The sequence below is a fragment of the Grampus griseus genome, assembly GCF_964374135.1.
Source record: "Grampus griseus genome assembly, chromosome: 3".
NCBI lineage: Eukaryota > Metazoa > Chordata > Mammalia > Artiodactyla > Delphinidae > Grampus > Grampus griseus.
In genome coordinates, this window is record NC_139019.1 from 160,915,638 (window position 1) to 160,932,032 (window position 16,395).

A 16,395-nucleotide genomic window follows, 5' to 3' on the forward strand; every position below is an offset into this window, starting at 1 on the left:
ATGGACGAGCCGAGCCTCCTGCGGCGCCGTGGGCTCCAGGTGAGGCCCCTGCGCGGGCGGGCAGAGGGCGCGGGCGGAGTGAACCTGCTTGGGTGCCGGGGTCGGGGCTTTGGCGAACCTGCTTGGGTGCCGGGCTCGGGGCTTTGGCGGACCAGGGGAAACTGAGGCGGAGGGAGGTGCGCGCTCCGGAGACTCCCACTTGTCCACCCGCATCTCAAAGTGCTTTTCGCCTGTTGGGAAGAGGGTATGTCCATTTGACATATGGAGAAACTGAGGCTCCGTGGGAGAAAGGGGCTGAGGTTTCGACCTCTCCACCAGCAGCTCTAATCATATTTGCAGCGACAGCCTTTGAGCGCTCACCATAAGTTCATCTCGTTGTGTCAATACTTTTACTAGTGCTATATTAATATTAATTAATGTGTATTAATACATGCCTCGTGCCTTCGCAGCGCCACCGCAGCCCTGCCTCAGCTCACCCCTAAGGCAAGCTGGGGAGGCTGAGGATGTCAGTCCGCCCTTTCGTCAGATCAGGAAACTGAGGCTGGAGTCTGGGAAAGTCACAAATCCCAGGTCGCACAGCAGGGATTCAGTCCAGCGACCTTAACCAGCTCTCAGGTGCACAAGCCACTGCCAGCTGGCTCTGTGGCCTGGGAGGGGGGGGCTGAGGCGTTGGGAGGCACTCTTGGGTCTCCCGACCTCAGTTTCCCCATTCATTAGAAGGGCCCTCCCTTTCTGACCACTGGCCCCGGGTTTGTGTTCGGGAGGCAGCGCCACCAGGAGATAAGCAAAAAAGGCATCAGACCTAGGAGAGGCTGACATTCTAACGCACGTGACCCCGCGGCGGCAACTTCCTTGACCTCTCTGGACCTCAGTGTCCCCATCCATCCAGTGGGAATTTAGACAATCTAGCCGTTTCCCTCTGGGGCTTAGACCACAACTGTAAGAAGCCATCAGTTGCAAGTGGGGGAACCCGGGATTCATCATTTACCCAACAAACATTTATTGAGTGCCTGCTGTAGTCCCCCGTCCCACCCCACCCCCGCCCCCCTGGAGAGGCGGGGGATGGGGGGGTTCACCCCTGGAACCGCCCTCCTGGATTTCCCAGCCTGTTGGGGGAGACGAATGCCTGAGCAGCAGTGACCCCGCACAGGTGTCAGCTGCGATGGGGCACGCTCAGGCACCCCTGGAGAAGGCGGCTGAACCGAGGGTTGCTGGGTGGCCTTGGGACAGAGGAAGCAGCCACTGGTGGCAGGGCAGGGAGCAGGTGTTTGGGGAAATGAATGAGGCTCAGAGAAGCTAGAAAGTAGGGGATGGGGTGGGGAGGTGGGCCCTGAGGCCGAGGAGGGAGGGGAAAGGCAGGCCTTGAACCCGGGCTGCGGAACTGCGAACTTGTTGGGAGGTGAAGGAAGAGCCACATGTGTTTCGGTTGGGAGTCAGGGAGGGTGTGGGTAGAGCTGCAAGGCAGAGACCCCGAGGACATGCGGGGGGGGAGGGGCCGTTGCCAGAGTCAGGAGTCGGGGGCCTGAGCATAGAGGAGGGGGTGCAGCAGGACTGGTTTGCAGTGAGGTGTTGTGGGGAAACAAGCCCCGCCCGGAGCCCCAGATAGAATTGAGCCCTGCCTGCAGCCTCTTAAAATAGAGAAACCGCCTTCGGGTAGGCGAATGGGGGGTGCAGCTGACGTCAGAAACGGGGGGGTTGCTGTTCCATGGGGAAGAGGCACCCATTCCCTGATGACGAGTCCCATGTTACAAATGGGAAAACTGAGGCTCATAGAATCATAGCCTCTGTCCAGGTGTCACAGTGTGTAAGGCGACAGAGGATTTGAACCCAGGCAGATCTGGCTCTCCCTGCAGCCCAACCCCATACTGGCAGACCTCCATCCAAGGAGGCGGAGGGGCAAGTAGGGTTTGCCCAGTTGAGTGAGGCCATTCTGGACAGAGGGAACAGCACGTGCGAATGCCCAGAGGTATGCAACCATATGTATTTATGGGGAAGCTAGAAGCCATTTCTTAGCGCTAGAACTGGGCATGTGAGATGGGACCATCTGCTTCCAGGGCTTCCAGCGCCGATTTTGAAGAGGTTAGACTTTCTTCCTAGGGTGATTGGGAGCTATGGAAGGTGATGGAACAGGGGAGGTCATGTCAGATCTGAGCGCTTTGAAAGACTCCTCTGGAGCAGGTGGGGGCCAAAAAGGGGGCCAGAAGCCAGGAAGGCATCTAGAGTAAAGGACCAAGTAGGAGACACATGAAAATAATTTTTAAAATAACAGTAGAAGTGTCAATAACTGCTCACATTAAGGGGCATCTACAAATGCTAAGCACTGTACATGCATTTAGGTCTCCAACAGCCCAAGAGATTATTAGCCTTATTTTTCACAAGGGGAAACTGAGGCTCAGAGAAGGAAAATAGCACCCAGGAAGTCAGGGAGTTGGAATTCTAAGTGGTCTGGCACTTGAGGATGCAAAGATGTTGAGGGCCTTGGTTTGGGGCATCAGTCACACACTCCTTTAATTGGAGCCCAGAGCGCCCCCAGCCAATCAGGTCAGAGCCAATCAGATACCCTGGAGGGTGATCCTTGCCAAAGGTCCAAGAGTCAATTCATAAAAGCTTGAGGAAGTCAGGTGCTGATTGGCCAGTCCAGACAATAGCTGGGGGTATCCTGGCCAATCTGACTGTGGCAATGCAGGGCATGCGGTTGACTGAGTACTAGGAGGTTGTAAACAGGACCTGGCTTGGCCTGTGGACCACCAGTTTGCATTGGCTGTGGGTAAGGGGAAGAGGTGGAGACTGGCCCTTTCTGGTTTGGGTTAAGCTCAGTCTTCTGTGTAGCATTTGTAGGCGCCAGTTAACATAAGCTGTTATTACTAGGACTACTACCACTATTATTTTATCATTTTTTTCATCATCTCCCACTTTGCCCTTTGCTTAACAAACGACAGAATTTTAAAAGCAGATCCCCAAAGACAGCATCCAGGGACAGGGAAGGTGTCCAGTCTGTCTGGACTTTGTCTCTCCTGCTGCTGGGGAAGCTCCCTGGAAGGTCCATCTGGCATCCTCACGGCCCAGTTCCAACTATTCTCCTCCTCCAGGAAGCCCTCCGGCTGGTGCCATGTGGTCCCTGCTGACCTCTCTCTCTTTGCTCCAGCTGCCAACTTCCGATGAGACTTGGTGCCCACTGGGCTGAGTCCCACCTCCACCCTGTTTCCCACTAGCCTACTAGCCCAGCCTGAAGCCCTCCTCCTGGAACTCCTTTGGCTCCCCTCTCCCTCCAGCCCCTTCTCTTCCTCTGGGTCCCTACTAATGCCTCCAGTATGGGGGTGTCCATGCCCTACCCTGTCTCCTTCAGAATGTGGGTTCTTCGGGGTGGAGCTGAGGCTTCTGGTGAGGAGGCAGCATCTCCCAGCCCAGTCAAGCCCAGAAGAGGATGCCATAAATATTATCTTTAAAGGGCAGTTCCGGGGAGTTAGACCACCCCCACCCCCACCCCCTTCCTAGGCGGGAGCCACTCGCTGAGGAACAGCTGGCAAAGAGGGGGCTGAAGGCAGAAGCAGATGGCGCAGGGAGCAGAGGGTCCGGGGGTGGTGCCGGGAGAGTTCCATGTGGGCCCAGCGTTCCACTGAGCCTTTGTAGGGGGGCGGCTGACCGTCCCTCACCTCTCTGTGCCACTTCACATCTTTTTGTATTTTGGAAGTAAATTAAAATTTGTGGTTAAATTGGTAGTTATTAACCTCACAAAATCATTGTGTGGGCTCTGATTGATCAAAGCTTCCCCCAGCGCCAGGCCCTGAGCCTGCTACTTGATTCCTCCCAGGGCCCTATGTAACTGGACCATTTTCCAAAGGAGGAAACTGAGGCACAGACGGGTGAAGTCGTTTGTCGGGGATCACACAGCCCAGATTAGGGAGCCAGACTGGGAACCCAGGACTGTCCGTGTTTTGGAAGGAAATGGCTGGGATGGGGTGTGGGGGGGGCGGCATGTGTGGGCACAGCAAGAACCCCTGAGTTCAGATCCCAGCTCCTCACTGTTTTGCGGGTTAGTAGGGGAGGAGGAAGCGGCATGAGATCTCATAACAACCGGAGGGGGCCGAAGGAGACCCTAATGGTGGTGGTGGTGGTGGTGGGTCCATGAACGTTTGCACAGAATGATAGTGAGCTCTCCATCCCCAGAGGTATTCAAGCAAACAAGGGGACCTCAGGGTGGCAGGTGAGCCTCCTCCCACCTTGAAGGGCTCTGACTTGATTTTCTGAGCTCAAGGTAGCGGGGGTCCAGCCTCAGGGCGACGCCCCACCCCCGCAGATCCTCCTCTTCCCCTGCCTGGAGACCCTGTTAACCCCTCCCAGCCCTGTCATCCCGAGCCCAGCAGCTTCCGGCCCCCTCCAATTGGCTGCGGGGGCTGATGACATCATTGGTTGCCATGACGAACGCCCAACTCTGGATGTGGGCAGCCCTGAGCCCACCGAGGTAAAAATAGTCCTGCATCCTCGGCGCAACCGCCCCAGTGTGTGTGTGTGTGTGTGTGTGTGTGTGTGTGTGTGTGTGCTTGTGGTGTCCAGAGACCTGGATTCCCGGCCCTACCTCCGTCGAGAGATGTGGGCAGCTGCCGCCCTCCGCGCCTCAGTTTCCCCGCCTGTAAAAAGGCCTCTGCTCCTGATGAGTAGTAGCGGCTCAGTAAATGTGCGTAAAATTTAGCAAGTATTGCGATAGTCTGCGAAGGCCCTTGCTGAGCTCAACAGTAACACAACAACAATAATTTCTGATCATTTTTACCCCAGAACCCTCTTACGTTATCTCCAAATTACAGATGGGGAAACCAAAGCACAGGTAGTACCAGTCACTTGGCTCAAGGTTCCACGGCCAGGAAAGAACAGATGATAGATCTGGACCCAGGTCTGGGTGTCCTCAGATTCTAAACTTGTGCCACACAGCCTTTTGAGAATTAAAAAGCCCTCCTGGGCAAGCCATATTTGAGGGTGGACTCTGGGGTCACAGTGGAACCCAAGCACAGGGCTTTCTGCCCTATATATGGTGAGGACACCCAGGGTTGGTGCAGATCGGCTTGCTGAGCTCTAAAAGAGTCTTCAATAGGGAGTCACTGGTCAGTGTGCCCAGCCCCCACAAATGACCAGGACCCAAACCTGCATAGATTCTGCAGAAGGTGAGTGGGGAATGGCTTTCAGATCTGGGAGGGGACAGGGTGAGGATGACTAAGGAATCTCCCTTTTCTCAATAGATTATTAGTATTTAGCCACTACTGACATACTTCTTTGTAAATATAACTAATTTATTTTGAATAATGACTTTTAAAAAATGCAAGTAGGGGAGCTGAGAAGGGAGGTAGATTGGGAATCTGAAAGGGCTTCCTAGACGAAGGGACACTTGAGCTGAAACCTGAAGGATGAGCTTCAATTAACAAGCACCAGAAGGGAGGGAAAGTGGTCCTGGCAGAAGATACAGTTGGTGCAAAGGCCCTGAGGCAGGGCTGAGTCCAATGTGTGGGGTGAGCAGAAAAGAGGCATTGGTTGGAACAGGGTGAACAAGGGGCCAACTGGGAAATGAGGTGGGTGGAAAGCTAGAGATGTGAAGGGTTTGTCTCCTTGAGAATGACCCCTGTTTTCTTTTCAGAAGGAGCTGAGCCTACCGCGCCGGGGACGTGGGTGAGTTTACCTGGGGCCAGTGGGCTGGGTGGGGCCCTGTGGTCCTGGGCACAGATATTTCAGCAGCAGCCTCCAAATTGTGAATTTATTTAGTAATTACTACAAAGCTTCTCACCTTGATCCTGCCCCGGTGTTTGCAAAGTACTTCACAGGTGCCTCACGTGGCCCTCACCACAGGCTGGGAGGTGAGGTACAAACTATGCCAGTTTGCAAACAAGGAAACTGAGGTGCATAAGGGTTGTTTCACTGGCTGTACGGCAACCAACTTGAAAAGGTGGCATCCAGAGTGCAGACTGTAGAATTCCAGTCAAGTATCCTGGAACCAGCTTGCATGCCTCCCATGACAGGAAGCTCACTCTATTTTGGGGAACACCGGCAGAAAATCATACACTTCAGGGTCACATTAATGTTCCTGGTGATTGGCATTTTGAGATCCCAAAAGCTCAAAAAACATTTGTTCAGTGCCTTCCCCTGTTTACAGATGGGGAAATCAAAGCCCAGGAGGGGGAGGAGTTTGCCTCGTACTGGTGGTCTGGGGGAGTGTGAGTGCAGACACTCCCTCTTTGGAGGCTGCATTTGCCTAAGTTGGGGGTGGGAATTCCCTTGCGCCTCAGTGAAATCACTCACTCAACAAACATTTTTTTAGGATCTACTGTGTGCTGGGCTCTGTTCCAGGCACAGGGGACACGGTGACGAGTCAATGCTGGACCCTGCCCGTGGAGCTTGCACTCTCTTGGGGAGAGTGATGAAGTGATGTTATACAGGGGAGAAATTAAACAGAGACAGACAGAGGGGACTGGAGGGTGGCTTTAGCCCTGAAGATGTGGGATCTCTTAGAGGAGGTGACATTTGAGACTAGATCTGGAAGAGGAGGAAGAGCTAGGGGGAAAGTGTCAGGGGAACAGCATTCCAGGCAGAGGGAACAGCATGGTCAAAGGTCCTGAGGTGCGAACTAGCTTGGCACTGGAAAAACAGCATGGAGACAGGGGTAGCTGGGGTGAAGTGAGCATAGGGGAGGTGGAGGGAGAGGAGAAAGGGTAGGTCCTGGGGGTTGGATGAGAGTTTGAAATCTGATGGTGGGGCTGGTGGCAGAGTAGCCCCCAAGCCCAGACCATCTCTTGTTGGACTGGGGGTAGTGCACCTGGTGGGGAGGGCCCTGAGGACCCCAGTAGGGAAGGGGCTTGGACACTGCCCGGAAGGCAAGCACTGTCCCCAGCCTTTGCCCAGGCTGGGGGCGGGGTAGTGGACCGTGAATCAGTACAAACCACTGAGGGCAAAGTCCTGGGCCACGGAATAGGACGAGGACAAAGACTCCCTGAGGGCTGTCTAGTCTTTGCCACCTGCGGTGTGCCTGACTGGGTCCAACCAGGATTTCAAGGGGGCCATGGCCGGACACAGACAACCGCAAAGCTTCGGAGTCTGGGCTGGGCAGGAGGGAGGGTGGGGCTCTGAGCGCCAGGGGTCCACGTGTAGGGAGGAGGCTGGTGGGGCTGAATTAGGATATGAATGACGGGGATGACTGTCCTGGCAGAGGGAACCCAGGGAAACAAAGTGCTGGAGGCGTGGTCGGGGCCTCCGGTGTGCGCCGGGATGGTGACACCCGCTGCGGGCGGCCGGGAACGCCTGGGCTGAGCGGCTGCGGGTGGGAGGATTGGGGTGGGGCACGCACACCGTGGATTGGTGTCCGAGAGACACCCCCCCGGGGGCGGGGCTGGGCGGGGCTCGGTGAGCGCGGAGGTAAGGCCTCGACAGGGAAGGGGCGGGGCCAGTTGATGGAGCAAAAAGTCCGGCAGAGAAGGCAGTGACTGCCCTTCCTTTCCGGCCGTGCAGCTCGGGGGCTCGATACCCGGCACCCTCGGCGTCCCTGCTCGGGAGGGGTGGCACCGCGGCTCCCGCCTCGCACAATCCGACCTTTGCTGCGGGTCTGTGCCTGCGCGCAGGTGCGGGGCTCCGAGCCCCGCCCCGGGACGGAGAGAGCCCGCCCCCCCACCACCACCCGGCGGCCCAGGCCCCACTCCGCGTCTGTCTCGCCTGCCAGGCGTGCTGTCCCGGTGTCCGCGTCTGTCTGTCTGTCCGATCGCGACACAGTCAGGGCTTGGCGGCCACGAAGGGGGCGTCAGTACCCGGTCGCGTAGACGCGGCCCCGGCCTCGGCATGAAGTCCCGCAGGGACAAGCTGCACATCCCGGCGCTGACCCTCGAGTGAGTGCTTGGACCTGGAAGGGGAGATTTGGGGGAAGAGGGGCAGACTGACAACCACCCTTCTTCCGTGTCTCTGTTCAAGTCGCCCCGAGTCGCACCGCCGCCTCCAGGGAGCCCTCCCGGGTCAACGGCCTGGCCCCGCCCTCGCGGCCTGCGCGAGATCTAGTATCCCCAGCCTCAGGCCCCTTCTCCCTAAGGAAACCACAACCCCGGTCCCGTCTCCCCATTCGGCCACACGCAGGGGCCGTTGCCGGGTTCACCGTCCCCGGCCTCTTTCTTTGCAGTCTGTCTCCAAGCAGCCAGAGCCCGTCCTTGCTGAGTCCCAGCAGCCCCTGCAGCCCCTGCAGCCCCTCACTGGGCCTGCACCCCTGGAGGTAAGTGACAGCGCGCGCGGGCGGGGCTCGGACATCGCCCTGGCACCCCAGAGACTTGGAAGCTGCCCAGACCCAGCTCCCCCGCAAGGTACTGTGGGCTGGTGACATGGACGCTCTGGGCCTCAGTTTACCTCTCCATAAAATGGCACGGTGATCCACACTAGGACCATGATGGGAAAATTCCATATTCAGTCATAGGCAGCAGGTTCCCCCTTCTGATAGACGGTCAGGGCAAGGCCAGAACTTGAGCTGTTGCCCAAGGACTTCCTCGAGACAGGTGCTGGGTTCCCAGCCTGCTCAGGGCCCTGCTGAATTGGCCTGGCCTCCTGTGCTGTGACCCAGCTCAGCTGGCCGGAAAGCTCCTCCCTGTGAATGTATACACACACACACACACACACACACACACACACACACACACACACACACACATTCCTAACGCTGAGAGTCCACCATTAGAGCCCTGTGCTCTGAAGTCAACCAGGCCAAGTGGTATAGGGAGAAAAGAACCAGCTTGACTGAGCGCCTCAAGTTCCTTCTGTCCCCTCTGCAACCCTGGGAGAGAAGCACCCTTTCTGATCCCATTGCCCAGCGGAAGAAACTGAGGCTCAGAGAGGAGACACCAGTTCTCCTGGTTCAGTACGTCTGGGGGCCAAGTCAGGGCCAGCTTTGCCATGAGAGTCTGTTGAGGGTTTGAGCCACTCCCTGCGACGGCGGGGTCTCAGGATCTTGCCCCTGTATGGGAGAGAACATCAGGGATATAGTGGGCGCCTCACACAGCTTGGGCAAAAATTCAGGGAGGGGACAGATGTACAGGTCAGTGATGTCTAGAATTTGATGGCCCATCAACCATTTACACCTTAGTATGAATGAGCTGCTCACACTCTTCCCATGGGCCTTTAGTGGGGAGAAGAGAGAACACTTTGGAGCCCACACTGGGAGCTGGGCAACAGGCAGGTACCTTCATTAAGCAGGCATCTACTGTGTGCCAGGTGCTAAGGGCATAGCTGTGAAAAGATGAACATAGTTTCTCCCTCATGAGGCTCTCAGTCAGTTCTCAGGAAGTAGGCAATGAACAAGGGAATGGACAAACAAGACACATTCAGACGGAGACCTCTTAATGTGGTGTTTGAGCCAGGGCCTGAGCAGAGCTAGGGGAAGGGAAGCACCAAGCAGAGGGAGCTGCACATGCAAAGGTCCTGAGGCAGGACCAAGATTTTTAAAGCCCCTGTGGCTACCTTGGGGGAAGAAAGGTTGGCTGGGGACAGGAGACAGGAATGGAGGTGGCAGAGGCAGGGAAGTGGCTAGGGCAACATCTAGGTGGGAGATGGTGGGGCCTGGACCAGGCTGGGGTGTCCAATGGGAGGCAGAGACTGTGTCGCCCCCATTTAGCTGAGGAGAAACTCGGCTTGGGACCTCAAAGTGTGTTGTCCAGAGGCACCCTGAGAGAGAGTGTCAGGCCAGATCTGACTCTGGGTCCTTGGCCTCAACCTCAGGTGAGGACAAGATGAGGGGAGGGACCTGTTGAGAGCAGATAAGCCAGTTTTACCAGGAGGAAATAGAGGCAGAGAGTTTGGGATTCTAGCTGAGTCCACTGGCCCCTTGCTTGCCACCAGGGGGCAGCAGAGCCCCATTGACTTGGGCCAGGCAAGGAAATGGGTACCTGCCTCCCCTGCTCCAAGGGGAATAAGCCCACATTTGTCCCCTCGGCCTCCAAGGCCCTGTGGGTCCAGCTCCTGTGATGAACCACCCTGCCCGCCCCGCGTTCACCCATCCACCTCTCCAGTGCTCACCCTATTCTAGCCGTGCGGCTTCCTGGACTGCCAGAATATAAGCTGGCCAGCCTCAGGGCCTTTGCACTTGTTGTCCCCCCTGCCCAGAGCTCCGCTTTCTCTGTTTACTCCTTTATTCACTTGTCAAGTCTCCATCAAGCTCTCAGACAGGAAGCCTTTCGTGTCTAAACCTCCCCGCCCCTGCCCCACCCCACCATAAAGGCCCCCAAGCCCCAGTTGCATCCATTATGCACATCCATTTCCCTCATCCTGACCCCATCATGGTTGTGCTTTCCATGTTTTCTTGTGTGATTATTGAGTTGTTTTTCTCATCCAAAGGTTTGAGAGCCACCTGAAAGCCTGACCTGGATCTGTCCTGGTCATCCTATAGCCTCAGGCAGGGCCTACTATACATCAGGTGCTCAGTTAATGCTTGTGGCACAGACACATGGGAAGCAGCTGGGAGGGCTCTACCTGTGGTGTTGGAGGAGAGCAGTTTGAAGAGAAGGTCATGAGTTGGGCCCATATGGCCAAGGGGACAACAAAGAGGCTGTTCCAGGCAGGAACAGCATTGTCAGAGGCGTGTTCCCTCTGGGGGCTTGACACCAAGGACGGGAAGAAGTTGGATTTTCTACCGAGGGCACTGGGAGCCACATAAGGTATGGGGCTTGGAGGGGCATGGACAGCTCATGGGCAGGTGTGAAGGGCTGGGGTGGCCCTACCAATGTGGGGTTGGAGATGGGGGTCTGTATGTCCACCTGGGGCTTTCCTACTTACACAGTTACTGGCACAAGCAGAGAGAGGCAAAGTCTGAGGCACAGAGTTAGGATTCGAGCTCTAGGAAAGGGATTTACCCAGGAGTGTGAATTTGCTGTAAAATGAGGAGCCGTGGAGGGTGTGTGAGTAGGGGAGGGGCTTGATCTGGTGGGCAAGGGGCTGGCACCAGAGGTCACTTGATCAGCCAGCCTTTCGCGGGAGGCCTTTGCCATGGCCACAGGCCCTCTGGATTGCCAGCTGTAGCCCTGTTCTGCAGAGGAGGAAACTGAGGCCAGATGGGCGTGGGAGAAGCAGCTGCTGGGGATGCCAACACAATGGGCATAGTGGGAGGCATGTAGGCAGCACAGGCTGGGGATGATGGGCAGCTCCTTTACTAACTGTGTGCAGAAGTGTCCCCGGCACACATGGTAGGGGGAGCTTGTGGACACAGCATGTTAGCCTATGGTGCATGAGACCGTGGCTTCATCCCCACTTGGGTCCCCAGACCTATGGGACCTCGAATTCCTCCCATGCAGGAGGCTCTGTTTCCTGTATGTGGCTCAGACTAAGCACCTGAGGATGATGGGTAACCTCCCTCATCCTCATCTACACATATGACCCCACAGCAGAGCCTGTTCTTTAGCCTCAGAATAAGTCCAGAATCCACCCACTTTACTCCACAGCCCCACCCTGGTCCAGGCCTGTGTCCTCCCCTCCCAGACCCTGTTACAGCCCCTCACTAGCCTCCTGCTGCCTCTACTCCTGCCCCCCAACAGCTTCTGTTCCTCATGGCAGACATGGGGGGCGGGGTTTACAGACATAGTCCAGATCACACCCTCCCGCTGCTCACACATCCTCCATGACTCCCTGTTGCTGCTGCAGTAAAACTGCACTCCTCCCTGTAGCCCACAAGGCCCACATGGTGAGTCTTGCTGGCATCTTCCCCTCAGTCCTGCTTCAGGGCCTTTGCATGAGCTGTGCTCCCTGCCTGGGATGCTCTTTCTCCATGGCTGGCTCCTCTTCCTTCTCGATGTCTCACTGCTGGCTGCAGTGTCACCTCAGAGAGGCCTCCTGGCTAAAGTCGTCCTTTGCCAGCCTTACCCCTGTGCTTTTCCTTCCTCAACTTCAGTGTGTGAAATTAACTTGTTCATTTAATTGTTTCCTGTTCACTCTCTGCCTCCCCTACCAGACTGGGGACTCCTGGGGGCAGGGATTATTTGTGGCCTGCATCCCCAGGGTTCAGTACAAGGGCAGACACACAGTAGGTGCTCAATGTTTGTTGAGTGAATGAGTGGCCAGATATGGGTTGTTTGAGCCCCAGTCTGGGGGGCATGGAGAGCAGGCCTGGGGAGACACTCAGCGGTTATCTGGGCCACTGCGTGTGGGCCACCTGAAGGAGACACTGGGCTTGGAGGCAGCAAGGCAGGGAGTCTGAGAGAGACTTGAAAAGCAAAATGGGTGGCAAGATGGATGGGCAGGGTCAGGGCTACACATCAGGTAGCAAGACCCCCTGTACGCCTCAGTTTTCTCAGATGTGGGGTCTGGGCTCCAGGTCAGTCCTGCCTGGGCCGGTTCCCAAAGTGTTGTGTGGCCTGTGGAGGGTCCACCTTCAGGGTGACACTGTCCCTGACTTCCTGGGGCTGTCATGAAAGGAGGAAGCATTAATTCACAGAAGCATTAATTCCATAGTGAAGATTAACTGTACCCCCAGCTCTGTACCAGGCACTTTCTGTGCCTCTGATTTTATTACATTTTCACAAAGGGACATGTGTATATGGGGAACCAGAGGCCTGGAAGTTTGCCTAATGCTAACGTTTATCGAACGTTTACCAGGCACTCTTGGGAGGCACAGTGTAATCTTCATGTCAGCCCCATTTTCCTCCCATCTTACAGTTGAGAATACTGAGGCTTGAGAAGTTAAATCAGGCATCTGATTCCTGATAGTAGCCAGGCTGATGGCCTTTCCCGTCGTACAGACAGGAAGAGCATATCAGATGCCCTGACTCAGTTTGCTAAACACACCCTCTCTGCCAGTCCAGTGCTGGAAGATGCTGGGACCTCAAGGAGCCCAAGCCTGGGGAAGACAGAGCTGGACAGACACAAGAGAAGACCTCCTGAAGGAGGGGACGCTGGATTTTGCCAGGCAGGAAAGGCATTCCAAGAAGTACAGCCAGCGTGGGTGCAGTAGCATGAGCTGGGCCAGGCTGCTGAATGGGTCTTGAGTGCCGCACTCAGAAGGGGTTAGCGCCGAGGTAGGGGAGAAAGGGGCGCGATCGGATTTACATTTTGAAGGAAGGGAGCCAACTTCGAAGGCCCTACATCCAGGTACCGCCAACGCCCCGCCCCCGCCGCCCGCAACCCTGGCAACGTCCCGCCCCTCCGCCCGCGGCCATGGCAACGCCACGCCCACCAGCCAGCACGAGGGTTCGCAGGTCTTGCTTCCGCGTCGCTCGCCCCACCCTCCAGGCCAGGCCCCGCCCCCGCGCTGTCCTGGGCGGGGTTCCAGGCCTCGCTCCCGGCCTCGCGCTTCCTCCTCGCCCCCCACCCCCAGCCCCGCGGCGCGTGCCCCGCCCCTCACCGCGGGGCTCCCGGGGCAGATACCGCCGTGAAGGTTCGCGTCCCGCCGCCGCTGGTTGCGCCCGCGCGCCTCTCGGGCCTCTGGCGGCGGCGGCGGCACAAAGGGAAGCAGCATGTCCGATCCTAGCTACTGGACGGCGGTGGCGGCGCCCGGCCACCGGAGCCGCCTGGCCAAGGGCGCGCTGCTGCAGCGCTCCAAGAGGTAGGGGGCTTCGCGCGGGCAAAGGCGCGGCGGCCGACCGAGCAGACACGAGTTGCCAAAAGTGTATCTCGGCAGCGCGGGGAGGGCCACTGTGTCCGGCGGTAGGGGGAAGTGGGCGGATGCACTGGGATCCAGGTATCCCCTGGGGTCCCAGGCACCTTCCTTTCACCGCTCCTTACCCAAATTGGGATGTCTGTCCGCCGGGGTCGCAGCTCAGGTGGTGACAGAAGCAGCAGGGATTTGGGACTGAATCAGGATTCGAACCTGTCCTCTGGGCAGACCTGCGGAGGAGCTTCCTGGAAAAACTGAGGCTGTTTAGTCCCTGGGGCCCAGTCAGCGGAAATGATGGTTCAGAAGCAAATATTTGCTGCGGGAGGATGATGTGTTTGTCGGTTATGGGGGGGTGGGGGGAAATCACGGTGTTCTATCCAGAGCAAAGTGGAGTCTCAGTTTCTCCTGAAAGGCAAAGAAGCTAAGTGAGGACTGTGAGCTCTGCTGGACCTGCGTTGAAATTCCAGCTCAGCCACTGTCAGGCTGTGTGCCTTCAGGCAGTTCCTTAACCTCTCTGTGCTTGAGTGTCTCACCAGTGCTTGGTCGGGGCACCAGAGGGGAGCACAGGCAAAGGCTGGGCGGTGGGACCAGCTGCTGAAGGACCTTGAATGACTAATCCAGGGTTTAGGCTCTTCTCCCAGAACCTGGGGAGCCACAGAAGGCTCATGGGCACCTCAGGGATCAGGTGCAGGAAACTGGCCTCAGGCGCCTCTTTTCTGACATAATTCTCACTCTCTGTTGTGCCACAGGGCTGGTTATTGAAAAACTAGGCAGCTTCTCAGGGTCCTGGGCCTTCTCCTTCTCCAGGGAGGGCTGAGCACACAGTTGGTGCTCAGTAGATGCTCGGGAATTGAACAGATGATGCCCAGTTCCCCGTTGAGATCTCAGATTTGGTTGTTTTCAAGAAAGCCCTGCCTGAGAGCAAGAGGGAGGCTCCCAGTGTTTTTCCCAAATGCTGTTGGAAGTGAAAAATGATGCATTGGGGTGCAGTGTGGGGGTGAGGGGCTGGAAGAGGATGTGGGCTGTCGGATGTGTGTGTGTTGGGGGGGTGGTGACAGGAAGTTTTGCAGGAACCTGTGGGTTTCACTTTTGCTTTTGCATCTCAGACTAAAGGACAATCTTTGTGGCTGATGACATCTGTGGCCTCAGTTTTCCAGGCTGGGAAATGGGTGCAGCTGGTCTCTCCCTCCTCTGGGCTTATTGGTATTGGCAGATGTCGGTGATTTAATTCGCTGGAGAGGCATTGCTTGCTCTCCCACCATGCACCAGGCCCTGTGAGTAATGTCAGGAGAAAGATAACAATATACGTAACATGCCACAATTTACCCAGTGCCAGGCCCAAAGCTGAGCACTGTGTATGCACCTTTGCAAAGTATACAGATGGGGAAATAGGCTCAGCAGAGCAGCTGCACATGGAGCCGTGGATAGGCTGAACCCCTCCTCCGTGCATGTCTTGTCTCCTGAGCCGGTTGCTGACCTCACTCTCCTTGGCCTGCACTGTGCCTTCTGCCTGGGACGCCATTCCTGGCCCTGTGAGGCCCCGAGGTGTCATCGCTCCCTCCCTGAGCAGTTCTCCCGCCAAGGCTGGGCTGCGTTGGCGGCTCAGGCTGTGTGGGCTGATGCACTTGTCGAGAGAGAGCAATCGGAGCCGTTGCCGGGCGACTGCTGGAGTGGGTGGGGGGAACCGTGTCGCTCCCAACTTCCCTCTGCCAGGGCGGGGGCTGGGGCCAGGGCACATATGGGAATTACTGGGCAAGGGTTGCGGGGGGCGCCTGGGTCAGGGGTCTGGTGGCCAGGAGGGAGCTGGGATGAAGGGAGGAAAACATGTGGGCAAAAGTTTGGCAGAACAGGGACTTCCCTGATGGTCCGGTGGGTAAGACTCAGTGCTCCCAATGCAGGGGGGGGCCCCAGGTTCGATCCCTGGTCGGGGAGCTAGATCCCGCATGCCGCAACTGAAAGATCCCGTGTGCCGCAACGAAGATCCCACGTGCAAACTAAGACCCGGTGTACCCAAAATAAAATAAATAAATAAACAAATAAATATTTTTTTTAAAAAAACATTCTTTGAAAAAAAAAAAAAGTTTGGTAGAACAAGAACAGGACCCAATGTGCAAGATGCTGGCTTTGGGGTTTCCAAGGATCAGATTGGCGTTTTAGGGGGATCTTGGGGAGGGGGTCTGCTCAGAGATTGGAGCAGTGGCCCTGGGAAAAGGTGCATAAAATGGAGTGGGCGCCTGCCTCAACCCACCTGTGGGTTCCAGGATCCTCTCCAACCTCTGCCTTATTTGCCATTGTTCCTGGCAGTGGCCACAATGTGGGCAAGGCTGTGGGGCGGGATTGTGGAGCAACCGTCCCCCCCCCCCTGCCCCCCACCCCGGCATTGTGCAGCATGCAGAACTTCCCCCACCAGAGATCGAACCCGTGCCCCCTGCATTGGAAGTGTGGAGTCTTAACCACTGGACCGCCGGGGAAGTCCTGGGCGTGGGATTGTGAACACAGAAGCTGGAGAAGCTGGGCCAGGGCTATGATGTTGCAGAGGGGCGGTCCGCCTGGGGAGCAGAGAGAGAGTGGTCGCCCCCAGCTTCCTGTCCTGCCTGGAAGCCATCACCCATGTGCTCCCAGCTGAGCAAGTGGTCCTGTGAAGCAGGAGTCCTGGACCTGAGCATGTGGTCCTGTGAAGCAGGAGTCCTGGACTTGTCCCCACCTTCCCCCCCAACAGCTGCCGCAGCGGGAACCGCAAGAGCCTGGTGGTAGGAACGCCCTCGCCAACCCTTTCCCGGCCCCTGTCACCCCTGTCCATCCCAACAGGT

General features: G+C 57.0%; 1 protein-coding gene across 15 annotated transcripts in view; it reads left to right on the forward strand.

Annotated features, from left to right (window-relative positions):
• Positions 1-16,395, forward strand: part of MAST3 (microtubule associated serine/threonine kinase 3) — a gene marked incomplete at its 5' end in the record, with an annotated part of 38,129 nt that continues 21,734 nt past the window's right edge. For 5 of the 15 annotated variants that reach the window (XM_082651735.1, XM_082651731.1, XM_082651734.1 and 2 more), the window contains 3 exons: positions 1-39; positions 5,624-5,655; positions 16,305-16,393. In XM_082651735.1, coding sequence (XP_082507861.1) covers positions 1-39; positions 5,624-5,655; positions 16,305-16,393 — 160 coding nt within the window. Of the gene's footprint in view, positions 40-5,623; positions 5,656-7,809; positions 7,857-8,140; positions 8,231-13,445; positions 13,535-16,304; positions 16,394-16,395 lie in introns of those variants that run through there. The other 10 variants (XM_082651739.1, XM_082651730.1, XM_082651737.1 and 7 more) reach the window with 4 other exon arrangements.